Source organism: Oncorhynchus mykiss, chromosome 3 (assembly GCF_057628025.1).
Source record: "Oncorhynchus mykiss isolate SJ-2025 chromosome 3, ASM5762802v1, whole genome shotgun sequence".
In the NCBI taxonomy this organism is placed as follows: domain Eukaryota; kingdom Metazoa; phylum Chordata; class Actinopteri; order Salmoniformes; family Salmonidae; genus Oncorhynchus; species Oncorhynchus mykiss.
Window position 1 is genome coordinate 5,905,000 of NC_143024.1, and position 26,373 is coordinate 5,931,372.

General features: G+C 45.2%; 2 protein-coding genes across 8 annotated transcripts; one reads left to right on the forward strand and one right to left on the reverse strand.

Moving 5' to 3' along the window:
- Positions 1–572: 572 nt before the first annotated feature.
- On the reverse strand, positions 573–21,387 carry LOC110506966 (5-azacytidine-induced protein 2). Of its 5 annotated transcripts, none has more exons than XM_090219720.1 (9): positions 21,164–21,387; positions 19,535–19,770; positions 18,231–18,347; positions 17,073–17,172; positions 15,689–15,822; positions 14,933–14,982; positions 6,298–6,428; positions 3,599–3,629; positions 573–1,449 (listed from the first exon to the last, which is right to left on the reverse strand). In XM_090219720.1, the coding sequence occupies exons 2-8, from the start codon at positions 19,757–19,759 to the stop codon at positions 3,601–3,603; spliced, it is 786 nt and encodes a 261-aa protein (XP_090075846.1). In that variant the 5' UTR covers positions 19,760–19,770; positions 21,164–21,387; the 3' UTR covers positions 573–1,449; positions 3,599–3,600. The 5 variants fall into 5 exon arrangements, with proteins under 5 accessions (XP_090075846.1, XP_090075841.1, XP_090075848.1 ...); XM_090219715.1 differs by having other exon boundaries at positions 3,559–3,629; positions 21,164–21,384; XM_090219722.1 differs by having other exon boundaries at positions 3,559–3,629; positions 19,535–19,766; positions 21,164–21,383.
- Positions 21,366–24,865, forward strand: LOC110506977 (zinc finger CW-type PWWP domain protein 2). Of its 3 annotated transcripts, none has more exons than XM_021586856.3 (6): positions 21,366–21,764; positions 22,093–22,443; positions 22,842–23,004; positions 23,654–23,780; positions 24,078–24,160; positions 24,357–24,865. In XM_021586856.3, exons 2-6 carry the CDS (start codon positions 22,130–22,132, stop codon positions 24,483–24,485), a joined length of 816 nt encoding a protein of 271 aa, XP_021442531.3. In that variant the 5' UTR covers positions 21,366–21,764; positions 22,093–22,129; the 3' UTR covers positions 24,486–24,865. The 3 variants fall into 3 exon arrangements, with proteins under 3 accessions (XP_021442531.3, XP_021442539.3, XP_090075861.1); XM_021586864.3 differs by having other exon boundaries at positions 21,366–21,723; XM_090219735.1 differs by lacking the exon at positions 24,078–24,160.
- Positions 24,866–26,373: the final 1,508 nt, after the last annotated feature.

The following is a 26,373-nucleotide window of genomic DNA, read 5'->3' on the forward strand; positions in this document are numbered from 1 at the left end:
CCCCCCCCCCACCCCTCTAAACCCCTAGGCTACCTGCCCCCCCACCCCTCTAAACCCCTAGGCTACCTGCCCCCCCACCCCTCTAAACCCCTAGGCTACCTGCCCCCACCCCTCTAACCACTAGGCTACCTGCCCCCCCTCTAACCACTAGGCTACCTGCCCCCCCACCCCTCTAAACCCCTAGGCTACCTGCCCCCACCCCTCTAAACCCCTAGGCTACCTGCCCCCCCACCCCTCTAAACCCCTAGGCTACCTGCCCCCCCACCCCTCTAAACCCCTAGGCTACCTGCCCCCACCCCTCTAAACCCCTAGGCTACCTGCCCCCCCACCCCTCTAAACCCCTAGGCTACCTGCCCCCCCACCCCTCTAAACCCCTAGGCTACCTGCCCCCCCACCCCTCTAAACCCCTAGGCTACCTGCCCCCACCCCTCTAACCACTAGGCTACGCTGTGTTGTGTGATTAAAAACAGCTTTAGGTGCTTACTGGGGGGTGTATATATATATATACCAGTGTCTGTTACAGCGCAGACACACTATGACCTCTATATTATTAAGGACAGATAACAGAAGGATTGACTATATACCTTTATAATACATAACATGTAAATAAGTCACATTAGGAGGGAGGGGCTAAAATTGAAAAGCAGTCAGACTGTGGATTAGTTCACTACAGCTTTGAGCTCTAGTAAATACCAGTATGGGATACACACACATAAACACAGTCATAATCTGGCTGTCGAGGACTCATCCCATCATCTTTCTCTCTTGGGTAGATGAAACCCCTTCCTTTCTCTGCCACCTGATTCCCAGGGAGGGGAGTCATCAGTGTGTCTGGGCCGGGTCAGAGGGTAGCCCATCAGAAGCTTCTCCCGTGGTTTGCTCTGTGGCTAGTTGAATCATCCTGGAGCAAGTTCCCCAGGCTGGAGAGTCCATAGGAGTTGTCTCCTCATCTTAAGGCAGGTTGGGTGTTGCACGGCAGGGCAGCCTTAGAGCCAGGGGGTCCTCCACCTCAGTAGGGTGGGGGCTTGGCCCAGTCTCCATTAGGGCTCATGGGGGTACTACCCCTGGAGGAGTGGATGGGGCTGCCCTGGCTCAGACCCTGCCTCTGGCCCTCCCAGAAGAGGGCGTCGCTGGGTTTGGGCGGGGAGGGGAAGGACCAGGAGGAGTCATCTAGAGAGGCCTGGTTGAGAGGAGGAGGAGGCAGGAGGACAGGACTAGTACTGTCCAGACCCAAGGCACCAGGGTAGTGGCTGGACCAGGGACCGTTTGGCCAGTAGTCCTCCCTGAGACCCTCCAGAGCCGGTGGGCCCACGGGGGGAAGGCAGGGCCGGCCAGAGCTGGAGGGGACAGGGGGGGCACTAGGGGCTCGGGGCACGGTCATGCGGACTGTTCCATGGTTCAGGTTCTTCTCCACATCGTCCAGGCACTGCACAGGGACAGTTGGTGCAGCTAGAGAGAGAGAGAAGGGCACAAACATCTTCTTTAACTTTCTTCAAAATCAGGTTGTCAGATAATTAGAATGTTTTTACCTGGTCGTGTTCAGTAGACGTCAAAACAGGAGGAAACATTTTGACGCGGTTGTTTCGGTACTAAACTGAACTGGTACAATGACACCAATTGTTGGTTTTCAGTTGCATTATGTCCTACAACGTTATGCCCTACTGAACAAGACCCAGTACTTAGCACCATCACCCTTGCCACCTAACCCAAAGCAGAGGGACAGACAGCCAGACAGGCACCATCACCCTTGTCACCTACCCCAAAGCAGAGGGACAGACAGCCAGACAGGCACCATCACCCTTGCCACCTACCCCAAAGCAGAGGGACAGACAGCCAGACAGGCACCGTCACCCTTGCCACCTACCCCAAAGCAGAGGGACAGACAGCCAGACAGGCACCGTCACCCTTGCCACCTACCCCAAAGCAGAGGGACAGACAGCCAGACAGGCACCGTCACCCTTGCCACCTACCCCAAAGCAGAGGGACAGACAGCCAGACAGGCACCATCACCCTTGCCACCTACCCCAAAGCAGAGGGACAGACAGCCAGACAGGCACCATCACCCTTGCCACCTACCCCAAAGCAGAGGGACAGACAGCCAGACAGGCACCATCACCCTTGCCACCTACCCCAAAGCAGAGGGACAGACAGCCAGACAGGCACCATCACCCTTGCCACCTACCCCAAAGCAGAGGGACAGACAGCCAGACAGGCACCGTCACCCTTGCCACCTACCCCAAAGCAGAGGGCCAGACAGCCAGACAGGCACCATCACCCTTGCCACCTACCCCAAAGCAGAGGGACAGACAGCCAGACAGGCACCATCACCCTTGCCACCTACCCCAAAGCAGAGGGACAGACAGCCAGACAGGCACCATCACCCTTGCCACCTACCCCAAAGCAGCACTCAAACAAAGCAACTCATCACACCTGACTGTTCATGAAGACCAGAGAATATTCATTTGGATTATGTTGCAATCCTTTGTCCATGGAACTCTGTTAGTATCGCAACACCACACCATTTATTCCACTGTCTATTATGACTGGTTCTAGTAATCATTTCAGTTAGAGTGACTGGCTCTAGTAATCATTTCAGTTAGTGTGACTGGCTCTAGTAATCATTTCAGTTAGTGTGACTGGCTCTAGTAATCATTTCAGTTAGTGTGACTGGTTCTAGTAATCATTTCAGTTAGGGTGACTGGTTCTAGTAATCATTTCAGTTAGGGTGACTGGCTCTAGTAATCATTTCAGTTAGTGTGACTGGTTCTAGTAATCATTTCAGTTAGGGTGACTGGCTCTAGTAATCATTTCAGTTAGGGTGACTGGCTCTAGTAATCATTTCAGTTAGGGTGACTGGCTCTAGTAATCATTTCAGTTAGGGTGACTGGTTCTAGTAATCATTTCAGTTAGTGTGACTGGCTCTAGTAATCATTTCAGTTAGGGTGACTGGTTCTAGTAATCATTTCAGTTAGGGTGACTGGTTCTAGTAATCATTTCAGTTAGGGTGACTGGCTCTAGTAATCATTTCAGTTAGTGTGACTGGTTCTAGTAATCATTTCAGTTAGGGTGACTGGTTCTAGTAATCATTTCAGTTAGTGTGACTGGTTCTAGTAATCATTTCAGTTAGGGTGACTGGCTCTAGTAATCATTTCAGTTAGTGTGACTGGTTCTAGTAATCATTTCAGTTAGGGTGACTGGCTCTAGTAATCATTTCAGTTAGTGTGACTGGTTCTAGTAATCATTTCAGTTAGGGTGACTGGTTCTAGTAATCATTTCAGTTAGTGTGACTGGTTCTAGTAATCATTTCAGTTAGGGTGACTGGCTCTAGTAATCATTTCAGTTAGTGTGACTGGTTCTAGTAATCATTTCAGTTAGGGTGACTGGTTCTAGTAATCATTTCAGTTAGTGTGACTGGCTCTAGTAATCATTTGGGCTCAATAATCAACTCAAAATGCTGTTGATTGATATCCATTATCCTCTACATTGGATGAATTGAATCCTCTAAATTGGATGAATGCCAATAACTAGGCTAATGAATTAAAGATGGTTCCTGTGTACCTTGAGGGATGTGTGGTTGGGTGATGCTGACAGAGTGTACCTTTAGGGATATGTGGTTGGGTTGGGTGATGCTGAAAAGGAATTAGTAAACAGTGTGTGAATATAATAGACAAAATATTTAGTAAGAAATGATTTATCTTACAGTCAGTCAGCATTTTAGTTTAGTTTTATCCTCTAGAAATCAAAGTGACAGACAGACAGGCAGACATAGTGACGGACAGACAGAGCGACAGACAGGCAGAGCGACAGACAGGCAGAGCGACAGACAGGCAGAGCGACAGACAGGCAGAGCGACAGACAGGCAGAGCGACAGACAGGCAGAGCGACAGACAGGCAGAGCGACAGACAGGCAGAGCGACAGACAGGCAGAGCGACAGACAGGCAGAGCGACAGACAGGCAGAGCGACAGACAGGCAGACGAACAGCCATGCAGACCGGCAGTGACAGACATACAGACAGGCAGAGCGACAGCCAGACAGACAGGCAGAGGGACAGCCAGACAGACAGGCAGAGGGACAGCCAGCCAGACAGGCAGAGGGACAGCCAGCCAGACAGGCAGAGCGACAACCAGACAGACAGACAGGCAGAGGGACAGCCAGCCAGACACTGTAGTTTCCAGAGGCTCTATAGCTAATTGGGCTGAGTAGTGTGAGGAGAGATGGGAGTGAGAATCACACCTCTGACGTTCCCTTCAGAACTAGACAGGCTTCAGAAACACAACACACCCAGGCCTGATTAAGGCTTTTAGAGAGATGCATCCCTCAAGAGATAACATGGCTTAGCAACAATATTTAAAGAGAATATACATTTATTTCTATGGTAAAGAGAGTCAGAGCAGTTCAGTCAAACGTCTCACACACACACACACACACACACACACACACACACACACCCTCTTTAATATGCAGCACAAACGCATGCAACATTAGACACACACATCATTGGTTTTCTATCCAATCATCATGTTGAGCAGATAATAATAAAGTTTAAATGAGAGTTCCTCTGTGTTTGATGGAAGAGCAGGAGGCAGAGAGAGAGAGAGAGACAGTCCCATGAGAGTTTCCCATTTGAATAAAAGTGATTTCGTAGTAAGAACCTCTGACGAATACAGATGCTCGGTGTCTTTGAATAAATACATCTCTCCCCTTTTTCTCTCTCATCTAGGAAACAGGATTAGTCTGGGATATTCACTAGAATAAATATATCTGCTCTTTATATTTCATTCTAATTTACACCTCTTGTTTGGTCCCCTGTTCCACAAAGAGAATAGCAACAAAACTACATCTCTTCAGGGGTGAAAAACATCAGAACAGGAAAGAGAGATGGCTTTAATATCCTAATATATCCTCTACCATTGTAGTGCTATGATAATAGCTCAGCTGTCTTTCTCCACCTAGCCTCCAGTAGCATCCCTCTTTCTCCACCTAGCCTCCAGTAGAATCCCTCTTTCTTCCACCTAGCCTACAGTAGCATCCCTCTTTCTTCCACCTAGCCTCCAGTAGCATCCCTCTTTCTTCACTTAGCCTCCAGTAGCATCCCTCTTTCTCGACCTAGCCTCCAGTAGAATCCCTCTTTCTTCCACCTAGCCTACAGTAGCATCCCTCTTTCTCCACCTAGCCTACAGTAGTATAGTAGACTCTCTTTCATCAACAACTTTTATTTTGAAAGATTCCTTGTTGATGGCATGTTGTTTTAAGATGTGTGAAAAGACAGGTTGGGTTTCGTTATCACTCAGAGAAGGAAAGGGAACCTGAAGAGAAAACATTAATTTCTCTACACTAAATAAGTAGCAGTATGTCAGACAATCTGCTCTTTAGTCCGAGGCCCTCTCCCTCATACACAGGGATTATGTTAATGAGGGCACATTATCCTGGATTGTTCAGATAGAAATACATTACCTAGAAAATACACACATCTCAAGACATTTCTGTCTGCAACCTTCCAGATCATTACAGAACGTCTGCTGAAAGTGCCCCCAGCCAGGACTTACCTTCTCTGTTAGCTGCTAGCTGTGGTTTAGTATTGACCTCGTCTGTTAGCTGCTAGCTGTGGTTTAGAATTGACCTCGTCTGTTAGCTGCTAGCTGTGGTTTAGAATTGACCTCGTCTGTTAGCTGCTAGCTGTGGTTTAGAATTGACCTCGTCTGTTAGCTGCTAGCTGTGGTTTAGAATTGACCTCGTCTGTTAGCTGCTAGCTGTGGTTTAGAATTGACCTCGTCTGTTAGCTGCTAGCTGTGGTTTAGAATTGACCTCGTCTGTTAGCTGCTAGCTGTGGTTTAGAATTGACCTCGTCTGTTAGCTGCTAGCTGTGGTTTAGAATTTACCTCGTCTGTTAGCTGCTAGCTGTGGTTTAGAATTGACCTCGTCTGTGAGCTGCTAGCTGTGGTTTGTAACTCACCTTCTCTGTTAGCTGCTAGCTGTGGTTTAGAATTTACCTCGTCTGTTAGCTGCTAGCTGTGGTTTGTAACTCACCTCGTCTGTTAGCTGCTAGCTGTGGTTTAGAATTTACCTCGTCTGTTAGCTGCTAGCTGTGGTTTGTAACTCACCTCGTCTGTTAGCTGCTAGCTGTGGTTTGTAACTCACCTCATCTGTTAGCTGTGGTTTGTAACTCACCTCGTCTGCTAGCTGTGGTTTGTAACTCACCTCGTCTGTTAGCTGTGGTTTGTAACTCACCTCGTCTGTTAGCTGAGGTTTGTAACTCACCTCGTCTGTTAGCTGCTAGCTGTGGTTTGTAACTCACCTCGTCTGTTAGCTGGTAGCTGTGATTTGTCTCCGAGCTTCTTCACTAGGTCAGACTGTTGTTTCAACACTGAGTGTAGAGAGGAGATCTCAGTGGCCAGGGCCTCATAGGACTGTAGCACTGCCTTATCGCTGTAAAATAACAATACAAGACTACAATGAGAAGAGACTACAGGACAACACTCCTACATTCATCTACAGGACAACACTCCTACATTCATCTACAGGACAACACTCCTACATTCATCTACAGGACAACACTCCTACATTCATCTACAGGACAACACTCCTACATTCATCTACAGGACAACACTCCTACATTCATCTACAGGACAACACTCCTACATTCATCTACAGGACAACACTCCTACATTCATCTACAGGACAACACTCCTACATTCATCTACAGGACAACACTCCTACATTCATCTACAGGACAACACTCCTACATTCATCTACAGGACAACACTCCTACATTCATCTACAGGACAACACTCCTACATTCATCTACAGGACAACACTCCTACATTCATCTACAGGACAACACTCCTACATTCATCTACAGGACAACACTCCTACATTCATCTACAGGACAACACTCCTACATTCATCTACAGGACAACACTCCTACATTCATCTACAGGACAACACTCCTACATTCATCTACAGGACAACACTCCTACATTCATCTACAGGACAACACTCCTACATTCATCTACAGGACAACACTCCTACATTCATCTACAGGACAACACTCCTACATTCATCTACAGGACAACACTCCTACATTCATCTACAGGACAACACTCCTACATTCATCTACAGGACAACACTCCTACATTCATCTACAGGACAACACTCCTACATTCATCTACAGGACAACACTCCTACATTCATCTACAGGACAACACTCCTACATTCATCTACAGGACAACACTCCTACATTCATCTACAGGACAACACTCCTACATTCATCTACAGGACAACACTCCTACATTCATCTACAGGACAACACTCCTACATTCATCTACAGGACAACACTCCTACATTCATCTACAGGACAACACTCCTACATTCATCTACAGGACCATTTACATTTGCACAATACATACTTAAATCAGGAATACACAGATTATTATATTTATATAATACATACTTAAATCAGGAATACACAGATTATAATATTTATATAATACATACTTAAATCAGGAATACACAGATTATTATTTGTATTTATTTGTGAAAACAGTAATGCTGCCCCTTTCTGCTGCTCCAAGCAATTCCAGAATATTAAAATAAATACATTTAATTGATAATAGAAGGAAAATCCTTCAACATCATACATTAACGCAAAGACCTAAATACATATTTTCGATTATAGAGTCAAGATGCACAAGACAAGGGGCCTCCCGGGTGGCGCAGTGGTCTAAGGCACTGCATCGCAGCAGGCCGCGACCGGGAGGTCCATGGGGCGACGCACAATTGGCCTAGCGTCGTCCGGGTTAGGGAGGGTTTGGCCGGTAGGGATATCCTTGTCTCATCGCGCACTAGTGACTCCTGTGGCGGGCCGGGCGCAGTGCACACTAACCAGGTCGCCAGGTGTACGGTGTTTCCTCCGACACATTGGTGCGGCTGGCTTCCGGGTTGGATGCGCGCTGTGTTAAGAAGCAGTGCGGCTTGGTTGGGTTGTGTTTTGGAGGACACATGACCTTCAACCTTAGTAGTTACTGCTCGGGAGAGACTAACAATTGAATACCACGAAAAAAAATTAAAATAAATAAATGAACAAGACAAGATGTTTTGAGCATCAAAAAGGGGAGTTTGAGACGTGATGTTGGTGGCAGCACCTGGAAGACTGCCTTGTAGAGGGGCACAGATCTCACGAACACGTCGACTAAACCGGACTCAGCGGAGAGAGAGACACCAGGGGATAAAAAAATATAAAAAATCTACAACGTTACTGATTTTCTACTGAATTATAACATATTTATTTGCCAAGTGCTTTTCAAACCTTACACTTTCAAAAAAATGATGCTCGGGCTTAAAGATTTCTCTGTGAGATTCACAGGATGGAGAAGGAATCGTTTCCGACAGGCACCTGTTCGGTGTGATAAAAGGCTATTACTTTGTTCTCTATGAATAAAACTCTGGGTCTGTAGCGCCAACTAGTGGACATAATAATGTACTGGAGGTCCAAATGAGATCAAATCCCTTTGTATTTGTCAAACGCTCCTGATACACACACAGCTGTAGTGAACTTTACAGTGAAATGCTTCTTCACCAGCCATTTCCCAGCCATGCAGAGTTTAAGGATGAAACATTTGCTAAATAAACTAGGAAATGGTAACACAATAAAATAATGAGACTATATACCAGGAGTACAGAGTCACTGTGCAGGGGTACCAGGTAGTAATGAGACTATATACAAGGAGTACAGAGTCACTGTGCAGTGGTACCAGGTAGTAATGAGACTATATACAAGGAGTACAGAGTCAGGGGTACCAGGTAGTAATGAGACTATAAGGAGTACCATACAGAGTCAGAGGTACCAGGTAGTAATGAGACTATAAGGAGTACCATACAGAGTCAGGGGTACCAGGTAGTAATGAGACTATAAGGAGTACCATACAGAGTCAGGGGTACCAGGTAGTAATGAGACTATAAGGAGTACCATACAGAGTCAGGGGTACCAGGTAGTAATGAGACTATATACAAGGAGTACAGAGTCAGTGGTACCAGGTAGTAATGAGACTATATACAAGGAGTACAGAGTCAGGGGTACCAGGTAGTAATGAGACTATATACAAGGAGTACAGAGTCACTGTGCAGGGGTACCAGGTAGTAATGAGACTATATACAAGGAGTACCAGTACAGAGTCACTGTGCAGGGGTACCAGGTAGTAATGAGACTATATACAAGGAGTACAGAGTCACTGTGCAGGGGTACCAGGTAGTAATGAGACTATATAGAAGGAGTACCAGTCACTGTGCAGGGGTACCAGGTAGTAATGAGACTATATACAAGGGGTACAGAGTCACTGTGCAGGGGTACCAGGTAGTAATGAGACTATATACAAGGAGTACAGAGTCACTGTGCAGGGGTACCAGGTAGTAATGAGACTATATACAAGGAGTACAGAGTCAGGGGTACCAGGTAGTAATGAGACTATATACAAGGAGTACAGAGTCACTGTGCAGGGGTACCAGGTAGTAATGAGACTATATACAAGGAGTACAGAGTCACTGTGCAGGGGTACCAGGTAGTAATGAGACTATATACAAGGAGTACCAGTACAGAGTCACTGTGCAGGGATACCAGGTAGTAATGAGACTATATACAAGGAGTACAGAGTCACTGTGCAGGGGTACCAGGTAGTAATGAGACTATAAGGAGTACCAGTACAGAGTCACTGTGCAGGGATACCAGGTAGTAATGAGACTATAAGGAGTACCAGTACAGAGTCACTGTGCATGGATACCAGGTAGTAATGAGACTATAAGGAGTACCAGTACAGAGTCACTGTGCAGGGATACCAGGTAGTAATGAGACTATAAGGAGTACCAGTACAGAGTCAGGGGTACCAGGTAGTAATGAGACTATAAGGAGTACCAGTACAGAGTCAGGGGTACCAGGTAGTAATGAGACTATAAGGAGTACCATACAGAGTCAGGGGTACCAGGTAGTAATGAGACTATAAGGAGTACCAGTACAGAGTCAGGGGTACCAGGTAGTAATGAGACTATAAGGAGTACCATACAGAGTCAGGGGTACCAGGTAATAATGAGACTATAAGGAGTACCATACAGAGTCAGGGGTACCAGGTAGTAATGAGACTATAAGGAGTACCATACAGAGTCAGGGGTACCAGGTAGTAATGAGACTATAAGGAGTACCAGTACAGAGTCAGGGGTACCAGGTAGTAATGAGACTATAAGGAGTACCATACAGAGTCAGGGGTACCAGGTAGTAATGAGACTATAAGGAGTACCATACAGAGTCAGGGGTACCAGGTAGTAATGAGACTATAAGGAGTACCATACAGAGTCAGAGGTACCAGGTAGTAATGAGACTATAAGGAGTACCAGTACAGAGTCAGGGGTACCAGGTAGTAATGAGACTATAAGGAGTACCATACAGAGTCAGGGGTACCAGGTAGTAATGAGACTATAAGGAGTACCAGTACAGAGTCAGGGGTACCAGGTAGTAATGAGACTATAAGGAGTACCAGTACAGAGTCAGGGGTACCAGGTAGTAATGAGACTATAAGGAGTACCATACAGAGTCAGGGGTACCAGGTAGCAATGAGACTATAAGGAGTACCAGTACAGAGTCAGGGGTACCAGGTAGTAATGAGACTATAAGGAGTACCATACAGAGTCAGGGGTACCAGGTAGTAATGAGACTATAAGGAGTACCAGTACAGAGTCAGGGGTACCAGGTAGTAATGAGACTATAAGGAGTACCATACAGAGTCAGGGGTACCAGGTAGCAATGAGACTATAAGGAGTACCATACAGAGTCAGGGGTACCAGGTAGTAATGAGACTATAAGGAGTACCAGTACAGAGTCAGGGGTACCAGGTAGTAATGAGACTATAAGGAGTACCATACAGAGTCAGGGGTACCAGGTAGCAATGAGACTATAAGGAGTACCAGTACAGAGTCAGGGGTACCAGGTAGTAATGAGACTATAAGGAGTACCATACAGAGTCAGGGGTACCAGGTAGTAATGAGACTATAAGGAGTACCATACAGAGTCAGGGGTACCAGGTAGTAATGAGACTATAAGGAGTACCAGTACAGAGTCAGGGGTACCAGGTAGTAATGAGACTATAAGGAGTACCAGTACAGAGTCAGAGGTACCAGGTAGTAATGAGACTATAAGGAGTACCAGTACAGAGTCAGGGGTACCAGGTAGTAATGAGACTATAAGGAGTACCAGTACAGAGTCAGGGGTAGCAGGTAGTAATGAGACTACAAGGAGTACCAGTACAGAGTCAGGGGTACCAGGTAGTAATGAGACTATAAGGAGTACCAGTACAGAGTCAGGGGTACCAGGTAGTAATGAGACTACAAGGAGTACCAGTACAGAGTCAGGGGTACCAGGTAGTAATGAGACTATAAGGAGTACCAGTACAGAGTCAGGGGTACCAGGTAGTAATGAGACTATAAGGAGTACCATACAGAGTCAGGGGTACCAGGTAGTAATGAGACTATAAGGAGTACCAGTACAGAGTCAGGGGTACCAGGTAGTAATGAGACTATAAGGAGTACCAGTACAGAGTCAGGGGTACCAGGTAGTAATGAGACTATAAGGAGTACCAGTACAGAGTCAGAGGTACCAGGTAGTAATGAGACTATAAGGAGTACCAGTACAGAGTCAGGGGTACCAGGTAGTAATGAGACTATAAGGAGTACCAGTACAGAGTCAGGGGTACCAGGTAGTAATGAGACTATAAGGAGTACCATACAGAGTCAGGGGTACCAGGTAGTAATGAGACTATAAGGAGTACCAGTACAGAGTCAGGGGTACCAGGTAGTAATGAGACTATAAGGAGTACCAGTACAGAGTCAGGGGTACCAGGTAGTAATGAGACTATAAGGAGTACCATACAGAGTCAGGGGTACCAGGTAGTAATGAGACTATAAGGAGTACCAGTACAGAGTCAGGGGTACCAGGTAGTAATGAGACTATAAGGAGTACCATACAGAGTCAGGGGTACCAGGTAGTAATGAGACTATAAGGAGTACCAGTACAGAGTCAGGGGTACCAGGTAGTAATGAGACTATAAGGAGTACCATACAGAGTCAGGGGTACCAGGTAGTAATGAGACTATAAGGAGTACCATACAGAGTCAGGGGTACCAGGTAGTAATGAGACTATAAGGAGTACCAGTACAGAGTCAGGGGTAGCAGGTAGTAATGAGACTATAAGGAGTACCAGTACAGAGTCAGGGGTACCAGGTAGTAATGAGACTATAAGGAGTACCATACAGAGTCAGGGGTACCAGGTAGTAATGAGACTATAAGGAGTACCATACAGAGTCAGGGGTACCAGGTAGTAATGAGACTATAAGGAGAACCAGTACAGAGTCAGGGGTACCAGGTAGTAATGAGACTATAAGGAGTACCAGTACAGAGTCAGGGGTACCAGGTAGTAATGAGACTATAAGGAGTACCAGTACAGAGTCAGGGGTACCAGGTAGTAATGAGACTATAAGGAGTACCAGTACAGAGTCAGGGGTACCAGGTAGTAATGAGACTATAAGGAGTACCAGTACAGAGTCAGGGGTACCAGGTAGTAATGAGACTATAAGGAGTACCAGTACAGAGTCAGGGGTACCAGGTAGTAATGAGACTATAAGGAGTACCATACAGAGTCAGGGGTACCAGGTAGTAATGAGACTATAAGGAGTACCATACAGAGTCAGGGGTACCAGGTAGTAATGAGACTATAAGGAGTACCAGTACAGAGTCAGGGGTACCAGGTAGTAATGAGACTATAAGGAGTACCATACAGAGTCAGGGGTACCAGGTAGTAATGAGACTATAAGGAGTACCATACAGAGTCAGGGGTAGCAGGTAGTTGAGGTAATATGTACATGTAGGTGGAGGTGAAATTGTCTTGTCAATCAGGAGACAATAAACAGAGTAGCAGCAACGTGAAGAGTGTGAAGTGTGTGACAGAGTGTCTGTGTGTGGCGTCAATATGTGTGTGTGAGCGTATGGTATATGTATATGTATATAGAGCCAGTGAGTGTAAATAGAGCCAGTGAGTGTATATAGAACCAGGGAGTCCAGTGAGTGTATATAGAACCAGTGAGTGTAAATAGAGCCAGTGAGTGTATATAGAACCAGGGAGTCCAGTGAATGTAAATAGAGCCAGTGAGTGTATATAGAACCAGTGAGTGTATATAGAACCAGGGAGTCCAGTGAGTGTATATAGAGCCAGTGAGTGTATATAGAGCCAGTGAGTGTAAATAGAGCCAGTGAGTGTATACAGAACCAGTGAGTGTATACAGAACCAGTGAGTGTATATAGAACCAGTGAGTGTATACGGAGCCAGTGAGTGTATATAGAACCAGTGAGTGTATATAGAACCAGTGAGTGTATAAAGAGCCAGTGAGTCCAGTGAATGTAAATAGAGCCAGTGAGTGTATACAGAACCAGTGAGTGTATATGGAGCCAGTGAGTCCAGTGAGTGTATATAGAGCCAGTGAGTGTATATGGAGCCAGTGAGTCCAGTGAGTGTATATAGAGCCAGTGAGTGTATATAGAGTCAGTGAGTGTATATAGAGCCAGTGAGTGTATATAGAGCCAGTGAGTGTATATAGAGCCAGTGAGTGTATATAGAGCCAGTGAGTCCAGTGAGTGTATATAGAGCCAGTGAGTCCAGTGAGTGTATATAGAGCCAGTGAGTGTATATAGAGTCAGTGAGTGTATATAGAGCCAGTGAGTGTATATAGAGCCAGTGAGTGTATATAGAGCCAGTGAGTCCAGTGAGTGTATATAGAGCCAGTGAGTGTATATAGAGCCAGTGTAAGAGAGATTAGATATTAGTGTTCATCAGCATGGGGACAACTGGCAGAGTTGGTTGTTTTGCAACAACTGATGCCTTGAATTTCTGTGGCACGCATCCTAGTCTATTCTAGTACGATCCGTCTATCTGAGTGGCATGCATCCTAGTCTATTCTAGTACGATCCGTCTATCTGAGTGGCATGCATCCTAGTCTATTCTAGTACGATCCGTCTATCTGAGTGGCATGCATCCTAGTCTAGTCTAGTACGATCGTCTATCTGAGTGGCATGCATCCTAGTCTATTCTAGTACGATCCGTCTATCTGAGTGGCATGCATCCTAGTCTATTCTAGTACGATCCATCTATCTGAGTGGCATGCATCCTAGTCTATTCTAGTACGATCCGTCTATCTGAGTGGCATGCATCCTAGTCTATTCTAGTACGATCCGTCTATCTGAGTGGCACGCATCCTAGTCTATTCTAGTACGATCCATCTATCTGAGTGGCATGCATCCTAGTCTATTCTAGTATGATCCGTCTATCTGAGTGGCATGCATCCTAGTCTATTCTAGTACGATCCGTCTATCTGAGTGACATGCATCCTAGTCTATTCTAGTACGATCCGTCTATCTGAGTGGCATGCATCCTAGTCTATTCTAGTACGATCCGTCTATCTGAGTGGCATGCATCCTAGTCTATTCTAGTACGATCCTTCTATCTGAGTGGCACGCATCCTAGTCTATTCTAGTACGATCCGTCTATCTGAGTGGCACGCATCCTAGTCTATTCTAGTACGATCCATCTATCTGAGTGGCATGCATCCTAGTACGATCCATCTATCTGAGTGGCATGTCCCAGTACTCAGACGAGTTTCTTATTGAGTCCAGTGAGTGTATATAGAGTGAACCCTGTTGCTAGGTAAACTACAGACATAGATCTACCCGGCTCTGAGGTAAACAATGCTTTGTCTCCCCCTGGTGGCTGGCGTATGGCATCTACACAATGACAGGTATTTCAAATGGGGCTAAATGCTTCTGCTTCAATTTATTTAGTGAGATCTTTCCCCCCCCCTGGTGTCAAACCTGAAGAAGTAGTTCTGAGGAGATGAAGGACATACCTGGGGTTGGACTCCATGTGATTCTGGTCACAGTCAGTTCCAGAAGAATCCTAGGAAGAGGGAGGTCATCAAAAGAGTTATAATTGAAACCCTAGAATAAGAGCGTAGTTCACAGACCATGTCTGGAAAAGAAAGCCAGGGAAACTACACTGGCATTCTGGTTGATCCACAATGTGTGTTAATGGACCTCAAACAAAGGTTTCTGGGTCAACATATCTTCACCAGGTTTTTGGGTAAACAGACCTTCACTGGGTTTTTGGGTCAACAGACCTTCACTGGGTTTCTGGGTCAACAGACCTTCACTGGGTTTCTGGGTAAACAGACCTTCACTGGGTTTCTGGGTCAACAGACCTTCACTGGGTTTTTGGGTCAACAGACCTTCACTGGGTTTCTGGGTCAACAGACCTTCACCGGGGTTTTGGGTCAACAGACCTTCACCGGGGTTTTGGGTCAACAGACCTTCACCAGGGTTTTTGGGTCAACAGACCTTCACCGGGGTTTCTGGGTCAACAGACCTTCACCAGGGTTTTGGGGTCAACAGACCTTCACCGGGGTTTCTGGGTCAACAGACCTTCACCGGGGTTTTGGGGTCAACAGACCTTCACCGGGGTTTCTGGGTCAACAGACCTTCACCAGGGTTTTTGGGTCAACAGACCTTCACCGGGGTTTCTGGGTCAACAGACCTTCACCAGGGTTTTTGGGTCATCAGAACCTTTATGAATGAAACACACTAGTTCTATATCCACATAGTCTTACCCCACAGTGTCCCTGCAGTCGGTTCTTCTCCAGAGTCATCCTCTCCAACTCCTCCTGCAGAGTATGCATCTTCAGTTCACTGTTGATCCTGTCCACCTGCCAGTAGTCCTGAGTACTGGTTAGAGACTTCATCACTATGGAGAGAGAGAACACACACACACACACGGTTAGAATACAACGTTGTCACTTCTGGGTCATGTGACATCCGTCCCCTTCTACTTCTGTAACACTGTAGAAACGTTGAACATCAGGGTAGAGAAGGTTGAACAATGAACACTCTAGCTTGTCTGTGGGATAGTGGGCACATTGGGATTTGAGCGTCTAGACTCAGTGAAAAGTAATGGGCATTAACTGTCCCTTAGCTGGACATTAGGGACAATCCTGGTGATTACACCTTGGCTGAGAGTAAAGGGAAGGTCCCTCCCTGCCTGGTCAGGATGACACTGCATGTCAGTCTGTTGGTGAGACTAAGGGGAAAACCTGGTAATGATACTGTCCCTTGGCTGAGGTTAAGTCCCTTGGCTGAGGTTAAGTCCCTTGGCTGAGGTTAAGTCCCTTGGCTGAGGTTAAGTCCCTGGTCATTAAAGTCCCCTGGCTGAGGTTAAGTCCCTGGTCATTAAAGTCCCTTGGCTGAGGTTAAGTCCCTGGTCATTAAAGTCCCTTGGCTGAGGTTAAGTCCCTGGTCATTAAAGTCCCTTGGCTGAGGTTAGGTCCCTGATCATTAAAGTCCCTTGGCTGAGGTTAAGTTCCTTGGCTGAGGTTAAGTCCCTTGGCTGAGGTTAAGTCCCTGGACATTAAAGTCCCTTGGCTGAGGTTAGGTCCCTGATCATTAAAGTCCCTTGGCTGAGGTTAAGTCCCTTGGCTGAGGTTAAGTCCCTTGGCTGAGGTTAAGTCCCTTGGCTGAGGTTAAGTCCCTTGGCTGAGGTTAAGTCCCTGGTCATTAAAGTCCCCTGGCTGAGGTTAAGTCCCTGGTCATTAAAGTCCCTTGGCTGAGGTTAAGTCCCTGGTCATTAAAGTCCCTTGGCTGAGGTTAAGTCCCTGGTCATTAAAGTCCCTTGGCTGAGGTTAAGTTCCTTGGCTGAGGTTAGGTCCCTGATCATTAAAGTCCCTTGGCTGAGGTTAAGTTCCTTGGCTGAGGTTAAGTCCCTTGGCTGAGGTTAAGTCCCTGGTCATTAAAGTCCCTTGGCTGAGGTTAAGTCCCTGGTCATTAAAGTCCCCTGGCTGAGGTTAAGTCCCTGGTCATTAAAGTCCCTTGGCTGAGGTTAGGTCCCTGGTCATTAAAGTCCCTTGGCTGAGGTTAAGTCCCTGATCATTAAAGTCCCTTGGCTGGTCCCTGGTCATTAAAGTACCTTGGCTGAGGTTAAGTCCCTGGTCATTAAAGTACCTTGGCTGGTCTCCATCTCAGTCTTTAACTGCAGCAGCTCCATCTCTTTGGCCTGCAGCTGCTCATTCAGGAGCCTCTCAGACTCACTCTTCTCCCTCTTCTAGAGAAACACAGTTAAAAAAAAGAGAGATATGATGAAGAGTAAAAATTGAAGAGTCAGTGAAGGAGAGAGGAGGAGAGACAGTTACAAAGAGACAGGATAAAGACAGGAAGAGATACGGACCAGCTGGACCTAGTGGACTGTCCACACCAGCTGGACATAGTGGACTGTACACACCAGCTGGACCTAGTGGACTGTACACACCAGCTGGACCTAGTGGACTGTACACACCAGCTGGACCTAGTGGACTGTACACACCAGCTGGACCTAGTGGACTATACACACCAGCTGGACCTAGTGGACTGTCCACACCAGCTGGACCTAGTGGACTGTCCACACCAGCTGGACCTAGTGGACTGTCCACACCAGCTGGACCTAGTGGACTGTCCACACCAGCTGGACCTAGTGGACTGTCCACACCAGCTGGACCTAGTGGACTGTCCACACCAGCTGGACCTAGTGGACTGTCCACACCAGCTGGACCTAGTGGACTGTCCACACCAGCTGGACCTAGTGGACTGTACACACCAGCTGGACCTAGTGGACTGTACACACCAGCTGGACCTAGTGGACTATACACACCAGCTGGACCTAGTGGACTGTACACACCAGCTGGACCTAGTGGACGGTCCACGCCAGCTGGACCTAGTGGACTGTACATACCAGCTGGACCTAGTGGACTGTACATACCAGCTGGACCTAGTGGACTGTCCACACCAGCTGACTGTACACACCAGCTGGACCTAGTGGGCTGTCCACACCAGCTGGACCTAGTGGGCTGTCCATACCAGCTGGACCTAGTGGGCTGTCCATACCAGCTGGACCTAGTGGGCTGTCCACACCAGCTGGACCTAGTGGGCTGTCTATACCAGCTGGACCTAGTGGACTGTCCACACCAGCTGGACCTAGTGGACTGTCCACACCAGCTGGACCTAGTGGACTGTCCACACCAGCTGGACCTAGTGGACTGTACACACCAGCTGGACCTAGTGGACTGTACACACCAGCTGGACCTAGTGGACTGTACACACCAGCTGGACCTAGTGGACTGTACATACCAGTTTATTAAGCTCCAGCTGCAGGTCCTCCTTCTCCATGTAGATGCCACGGTAGGCACTGAAGGCCTTGTTGACGTACTGGGGTCCTTCAGGGGAAGGAGCTTCAGGCCTGAACAGCTACAGGTTACAACCACACATCAGTTACAACACAGCTACAGATTAAAACACACAGCTACAGGTTAAAACACACGGCCACAGGTTAAAACACACGGCCACAGGTTAAAACACACGGCCACAGGTTAAAACACACGGCCACAGGTTAAAACACACAGCCACAGGGTACAACACACAGCCACAGGGTACAACACACAGCCACAGGGTACAACACACAGCCACAGGGTACAACACACAGCCACAGGGTACAACACACAGCCACAGGGTACAACACACAGCCACAGGGTACAACACACAGCCACAGGGTACAACACACAACCACAGGGTACAACACACAGCCACAGGGTACAACACACAGCCACAGGGTACAACACACAGCCACAGGGTACAACACACAGCCACAGGGTACAACACACAGCCACAGGGTACAACACACAGCCACAGGGTACAACACACAGCCACAGGGTACAACACACAGCCACAGGGTACAACACACAGCCACAGGGTACAACACACAGCCACAGGGTACAACACACAGCCACAGGGTACAACACACAGCTACAGGGTACAACACGCAGCTACAGGGTACAACACACAGCTACAGGGTACAACACACAGCCACAGGTTAAAACACACAGCCACAGGGTACAACACACAGCTACAGGGTACAACACACAGCTACAGGGTACAACACACAGCTACAGGGTACAACACACAGCTACAGGGTACAACACACAGCTACAGGGTACAACACACTGCTGTTGAATCTCATGATGCAAGCCTCTCCATGAACAGGATCACCTCAACACATTGATAAGTGACAATGTTTTACTGTGCGAACAACCCATGACAATTGAGCTAGATGTATCGAGCTAGATGTATTGAGCTAGATGTATCGAGCTAGATGTATTGAGCTAGATGTATTGAGCTAGATGTATCGAGCTAGATGTATTGAGCTAGATGTATTGAGCTAGATGTATTGAGCTAGATGTATTGAGCTAGATGTATTGAGCTAGATGTACTTTGACCATTTGAGGTTTTATCTGTTCCCCAAAAATAAATCAACGTCCCTATCAGGATAATAAAGTTGTATTTTAATGCTCCTGCTGAGAACTTACTGTATCAAGATACGCATGTATGAAGTTGTTCCTGTTGTGTCTTAATGAAGCCCCACCCCCCTCATCCTGTACCTTATCTTCCAGTTGTTTGACTCTCTTCCTCAGCAGTGTGTTCTCTCTCTCCGTGTCTCTCAGCCTCTTCTTGATGTCCTCGTACGCTGTGACCAAGGCAAAGTGGGAGGCTACGGACTCGTCCCCGGCACACACGGACACGGGGCTCTCCCCTGCTCCACCGTACGCCGTCTCATGCTTCAGAATGCAGATATCATCCTCCACTGCCTCCATGCCAAGCTCCATGCCAGGCCTAGCTAGTAGAGAGCAGAGGTAGACCCGAGGAGTCAATTATACACAACTAAGACAATAATGCCAAGCTCCATGCCAGGCCTAGCTAGTAGAGAGCAGAGGTAGACCCGAGGAGTCAATTATACACAACTAAGACAATACAATAATGCCAAGCTCCATGCCAGGCCTAGCTAGTAGAGAGCAGAGGTAGACCCGAGGAGTCAATTATACACAACTAAGACAATAATGCCAAGCTCCATGCCAGACCTAGCTAGTAGAAAGCAGAGGTAGATCCGAGGAGTCAATTATACACAACTAAGACAATAATGCCAAGCTCCATGCCAGGCCTAGCTAGTAGAGAGCAGAGGTAGACCCGAGGAGTCAATTATACACAACTAAGACAATACAATAATGCCAAGCTCCATGCCAGGCCTAGCTAGTAGAGAGCAGAGGAGTCAATTATACACAACTAAGACAATAATGCCAAGCTCCATGCCAGACCTAGCTAGTAGAGAACAGAGGTAGACCCGAGGAGTCAGTAGTAACACAACTAAGACAAAACAATAGTCATGAGTTTGACAGAGTTGCATATATTTGGGAACAAATGTATTTATTCCCAGCAAACTTTAGAATGACAATCGTTGTGCGCCGTGCTACAAATCCAGGATTGAGATTCTAGCGATGAGTTGACCTCACTGTTTGAAAATGCAGAGAAAATATACAAAATATATAGGAGGAGCAGGTTGAACGCCTCTCTCTTTCTTATCTGAGCCATAACAAGCTGCGTTGGGCTTGGCTGTGTGTGCAAGACACCACGATAACCTGCTCTGCATTGGGCTTGGCTGTGTGTGCAAGACACCACGATAACCAGCTCTGGGACACAACATCGTGAGTCTGTGTATTGGTTGGATTCCCAATACACCGACTCCTGATGTTGTGTCCCAATGTTACACGATAACGGAAGTGAGAGCTAAGGAACTGTTGCGGCAAAGAGAAACCAAAACCAACGTTGTATGTCATGACACTTGTTGAAATGAATCTATCTATTATTGAAACGATTAGTTAAAACCATAATCAATTATCGGTTAAAAACAATTCGTACAAATATCAGGTTGTCATAAAATAAACACGTCCCTTTCCACCACACCAGGGAAAAAAATCAAAACATCAGCATTTCGAAGGACGTTAGCATAGCTAGCTACCGTTAGCAACTCGGGACAGGCCATTATTCAATATGGATCAACCAAAACTAAAGACTGATGTGTTATCTATCGTGCTAAATTGCTAACCTAGACCTTACAACTGTGAGACAGTTTTCTATGACAGTCTTATAGCAGTTATCTGGCAGCTAAACGATACAAGAATACGCAGCCAGCTGATGATCAATTGATACTAGCTAGCCGCGTTAGCTTATTTTACCTTTGTTGATGTTGTTTTCGACGATATCACGTTGTGTATCTACCGAGCATGGTTTAGTACCAATTTACGGGACGACTGTGATGGCAAAAAAATTGATCTCTCTGTTGTAAATCGTTATTTGATATGTTTTCGATATAAAATACATTTGTGATTAACCATGAACCAGGAAACGTCCAACGTCTTGTGAAATGTCACTTTCAAAAACTTCCGGGGTTGATGTGACTTTCAAAATAAAAGCCCCGATGTCATCCTCGACTTTAAAAAAAAACTATGAATCTGGTTGTGTAGCTAGATAAACTACTCGGATGAATACTATAATATTTGAAAAGCTTCCAAACTATGGGTTAGAGATTATAGAAACAATATCATGTGTATTCATACAAAAAAAATATATGATATGAACAGCATTTCTGGTCTCGGGTTTCTTCTGACCTCTCCCCTGCAAAGTTCGACACTCGATTATTTTAGCCTTTTGCCGGGTAGCTAGCAAAATGCTAAATTGGCGAGCTGGCTAGCTAAATTCGCTAGTAGTAGTGATGCACATTAGCGATTCAATCTGTGTAAGGGTAAATACATTTATTCGGAGATAGCTAGCCAGCCAGTAAGTTACCTATTAATATATTTTTGAAACGACTTGAACGAAGAGGGACGTTAGCAAGGCGCTAATAAGAATGATTATTTTTTTAATCCAAAGCTAGACTGTTGTTAGCCAGCTGGCTAACGTTAGCTAGAATCATGACGATCTAAATGTGTGGATCATTAGCAAAGGCCATTCATTCATTGTCTAGCTAGTAGCTCAGTATATTCAAAAATATTTGCTAGCAAGTAGATCTTAGCAAATACATTATAGATCGCTGACACTGATTTATTGTCTCTATGACAATATCTGATGGGCTAGCTAGCCAACATGTTTGTGTTTACTTGTTTAGGTCAGCCAAGATCGCTCAGTTCAGCTGTAAAAAAAAAATGAGTCTTCTTCCAGACCTGAATGCCAATGAGGATGAAACATCCTACTATGCAGACAAGACCTGGGTCCAGTGCGAGTCTCCCAGATGTCTGAAGTGGAGACTGGTACCAAAGGGTGATGAAACGGTGGCTGAGCCGGACCATGGCAAGTCCTGGCACTGTCAAATGAACCCAGACCCTCTGTTCAGCCACTGCAGCATCCCTCAGGGCCCTTTCCCCAACAACTCCCAGTTCAAGGAACATGGCCTGAAGGTTGTGTACTCCGGGCTGCCTGTCGGGAGCCTGGTGCTGGTGAAAGCATGTAACTGGCCATGGTACGGGATGGTTGGCAGTCAGTGCTTATGTGCCTGTTTCCAGGACTCAGATCAAGGCCTGAAAGGGCTTTTTAGTCCAGAAGTAGGTTTAATCTAGTTCCATGAAAACAGGCACTAACCCTAGGCCTAAATATCTGTTTAGTCCAGAAGTAGGTTTAATCTAGTTCCATGAAAACAGGCACTAACCCTAGGCCTAAATATCTGTTTAGTCCAGAAGTAGGTTTAATCTAGTTCCATGAAAACAGGCACTAACCCTAGGCCTAAATATCTTTTTAGTCCAGAAATAGGTTTCATCTAGTTCCATGAAAACCGTCCCTTAGCTACTACAGTTAGTTCTATTGAATTCATCCATACCAGTGTCCGATAAAGCGTTCACTAATCATTGTTGCTCTCTCCAGGTGGCCAGCCATTCTAAGTCCAGACCCCAACGTGGAGGAGTATGTGAGGCTGGACAGCGAGGGTTATGTGGAGCACTACCATGTTGAGTTCCTGGGGAAACCTCATACCAGATTCTGGGCTGCTGCCAAGCATGTAGAACTCTACCACAACTCCTCCACTAGAGTATGTATCTTTTTCCTTTCTGTGCCAGTTTAATGTTCGTTAGTGAAGGCGAATAGAGATGAAAGATTCAGTGATATGACGAGACATATTGTCACACTCTGACCATAGTTTGTTTGTTTCTATGTTTTGGTTGGTCGGGGTGTGATATGAGTGGGCATTCTATGTTGTATGTCTAGTTTGTCTGTTTCGATGTGTTTGGCCTGATATTGTTCTCAATCAGAGGCAGGTGTTAGTCGTTGTCTCTGATTGAGAACCATATTTAGGTGGCCTGTTTTGTATTGTGGGGTGTGGGTGATTGTTCCTGTTTCCAGTGTTGGTGTTCACGGGACGTTTACGTTCATTTTGTCGGTTTATTGTTTTCTTGTTCGTTGTTCAAGTATTCTATTAAAATTGATAATCATCACGCTGCATTTTGGTCCTCCTCTCCTTTTCCCGACGAAGAATGTTACACATACTCTATCTTGGAGGGAGTTAAAAACATTTTGCGCCGTTTTTTTCCAGACACAGATTTCACCTGGTCCTAAAACTAGAATAAAACCTCTCAATGGAGAATCTCTAATACATTTTTTTTGTTTTTTTTAATTCCAAAACTAGGCTTAATCTGTGTCTGAGAAACAAAATAAAAGTAGTTTTTTTTAATCCGGCATAGCCCAGATACAGGAACCTGCGAGGCGCTATGAGGAAGTCGTATGAGGTGGCGATGGAGGAGGTGGCTAAGGTCAGGGAGATGGGCTGTGAGGAGAGACTGCAGATCAGCCACTTCCAGCCACAGGATTGTGAGTAGACTTACATCTGAATAACTGCATTGATAAGAGTCTCTGAGATACTGTCACCTGACCACTGTCTTTTCTTAAACATGGTACATTTGTTTTTTTAACAACATTCAGGAAGTTTCCAGAATCGGGTTCCAATGTTTCATATTTGAAATCTGTTTAATATTTGAAATAGGTAGATAAAATACATTCAGACATATGCAGATGATGCCGTGCTGTTGTCCAAATAGTTCTGTGATGATAATGTGTTGATTCTGTGTTGCGTGATGTGATCCCCCCCCCCCTATGACTGTGTGTCAGTGTTGAGTCAGGCTCAGAGGTTAATGCATGCTATTGAGAGGATGCTCAGACAATACTCCAACCAGCAGGACAACCAGGGCAAGGTAGAGACATTTTTTTTAGGTTCTAGTAACTTCTGTATGTTACTAACAATCTCCTGGGTATCCAGTATCCACTGCTATTAGGATATGTGACACTGTATGACACAGCCAATGATTTGACTATTTTCAATGAGATAAAATGACGTCGCTGCGTGTTGTATTTCGCTACATGTTATGTGTGTTATTGGTGTTGTGACAGCGGGACCAGAGGATTCGGATGTGGGATGCCGGCATCGAGGAGGACGGAGACACTCTGATCATAGAAGGGTTCAGGTTTGACAGCGCCACCTGTCTGGAGGACCTGATGACTGCAGGAAACAAGAAATAAAGATTTTTTATTTTTTAACAAGATATTTCCAGATAGTTTTTTTCTTCAAGACATGTCAATCCTTTCCCCTTAAAGTGCTTTATATTGTATGATATTTCATTGAAATGTTATAGTTTTCAAAAATATTTGTTTACTGTGGTCATTGTTGAAGAAAATATACATTGTGGTGACTGGCAGTATGAAGAAGCCTTCAACCTCGGTACAGTCTTTCCTGTTTGGCCCGTTTGTTAAATCTTTCTCTGTGTTCATTCATTCTCATGTTGTCATCGTATGTTGTTGTTATGTTGTTATTCCAGTGCAACACGGCTGCATGTTGTATTCCTCATGGTGTTTAAAGTTCAGAGAATGTAGGAAATAAACCTTGGTATCAGACAAGAAAACCACGGTAGTGCAGCGACAATCACTGCTTAATTGCCTCAGGATAATGTACTGTATATAGCAGTATAGTACAGGATAATGTACTGTATATAGCAGGATAATGTACTGTATATAGCAGTATGGTGTAGAATATTGTACTGTATATAGCAGTATGGAGTGGGATAATGTACTGTACATAGTGTGATAATGTAGTGTATATATCAGTATAGTGCGGGATAATGTACATTATATAGCAGTATGGAGCAGGATAATGTACTGTATATAGCAGGATAATGTACTGTATATAGCTGTATAGTGCATGATAATGTACTGTATATAGCAGGATAATGTACTGTATATAGCAGTATGGCGCATGATAATGTCCTGTATATAGCATTATAATGTACTGTAAATAGCAGTATAGTGCATGATAATGTATTATATATAGCAGTATAGTACAGAATAATGTACTGTATATAGCAGGATAATGTACTGTATATAGCAGTATAGTGCAGGATAATGTACTGTATATAGCAGTATGGAGCAGGATAATGTACTGTATATAGCAGTATAGTGCATGATAATGTACTGTATATAGCAGTATAGTACACGATAATGTACTGTATATAGCAGGATAATGTACTGTATATAGCAGTATAGTGCAGGATAATGTACTGTATATAGCAGTATGGAGCAGGATAATGTACTGTATATAGCAGTATAGTGCATGATAATGTACTGTATATAGCAGTATAGTACACGATAATGTACTGTATAGCGCAGGATAATGTACTGTATATAGCAGGATAATGTACTGTATATAGCAGTATGGAGCAGGATAATGTACTGTATATAGCAGTATAGTGCATGATAATGTACTGTATATAGCAGTATAGTACACGATAATGTACTGTATAGCGCAGGATAATGTACTGTATATAGCAGGATAATGTACTGTATATAGCAGTATGGAGCAAGATAAGGTAGTGTATATAGCAGTATAGTGCATGATAATGTACTGTATATAGCAGTATAGTACACGATAATGTACTGTATAGCGCAGGATAATGTACTGTATATAGCAGGATAATGTACTGTATATAGCAGTATGGTCCAGAATAATGTACTGTATATAGCAGTATGGTGCAGAATAATGTACTGTATATAGCATTATGGTGCAGGATAATGTACTGTATATAGCAGGATAATGTACTGTATATAGCAGTATGGTGCAGGATAATGTACTGTATATAGCAGGATAATGTACTGTATATAGCAGTATGGAGCAGGATAATGTACTGTATATATCAGTATAGTGCATGGTAATATACTGTATATAGCAGGATAATGTACTGTATATATCAGTATGGAGCAGGATAATGTACTGTATATAGCAGTTTAGTGCATGATAATGTACTGTATATAGCAGTATAGTACAGAATAATGTACTGTATATAGCAGTATGGCGCATGATAATGTACTGTATATAGCAGGATAATGTATTGTTAATAGCAGGATAATGTACTGTATA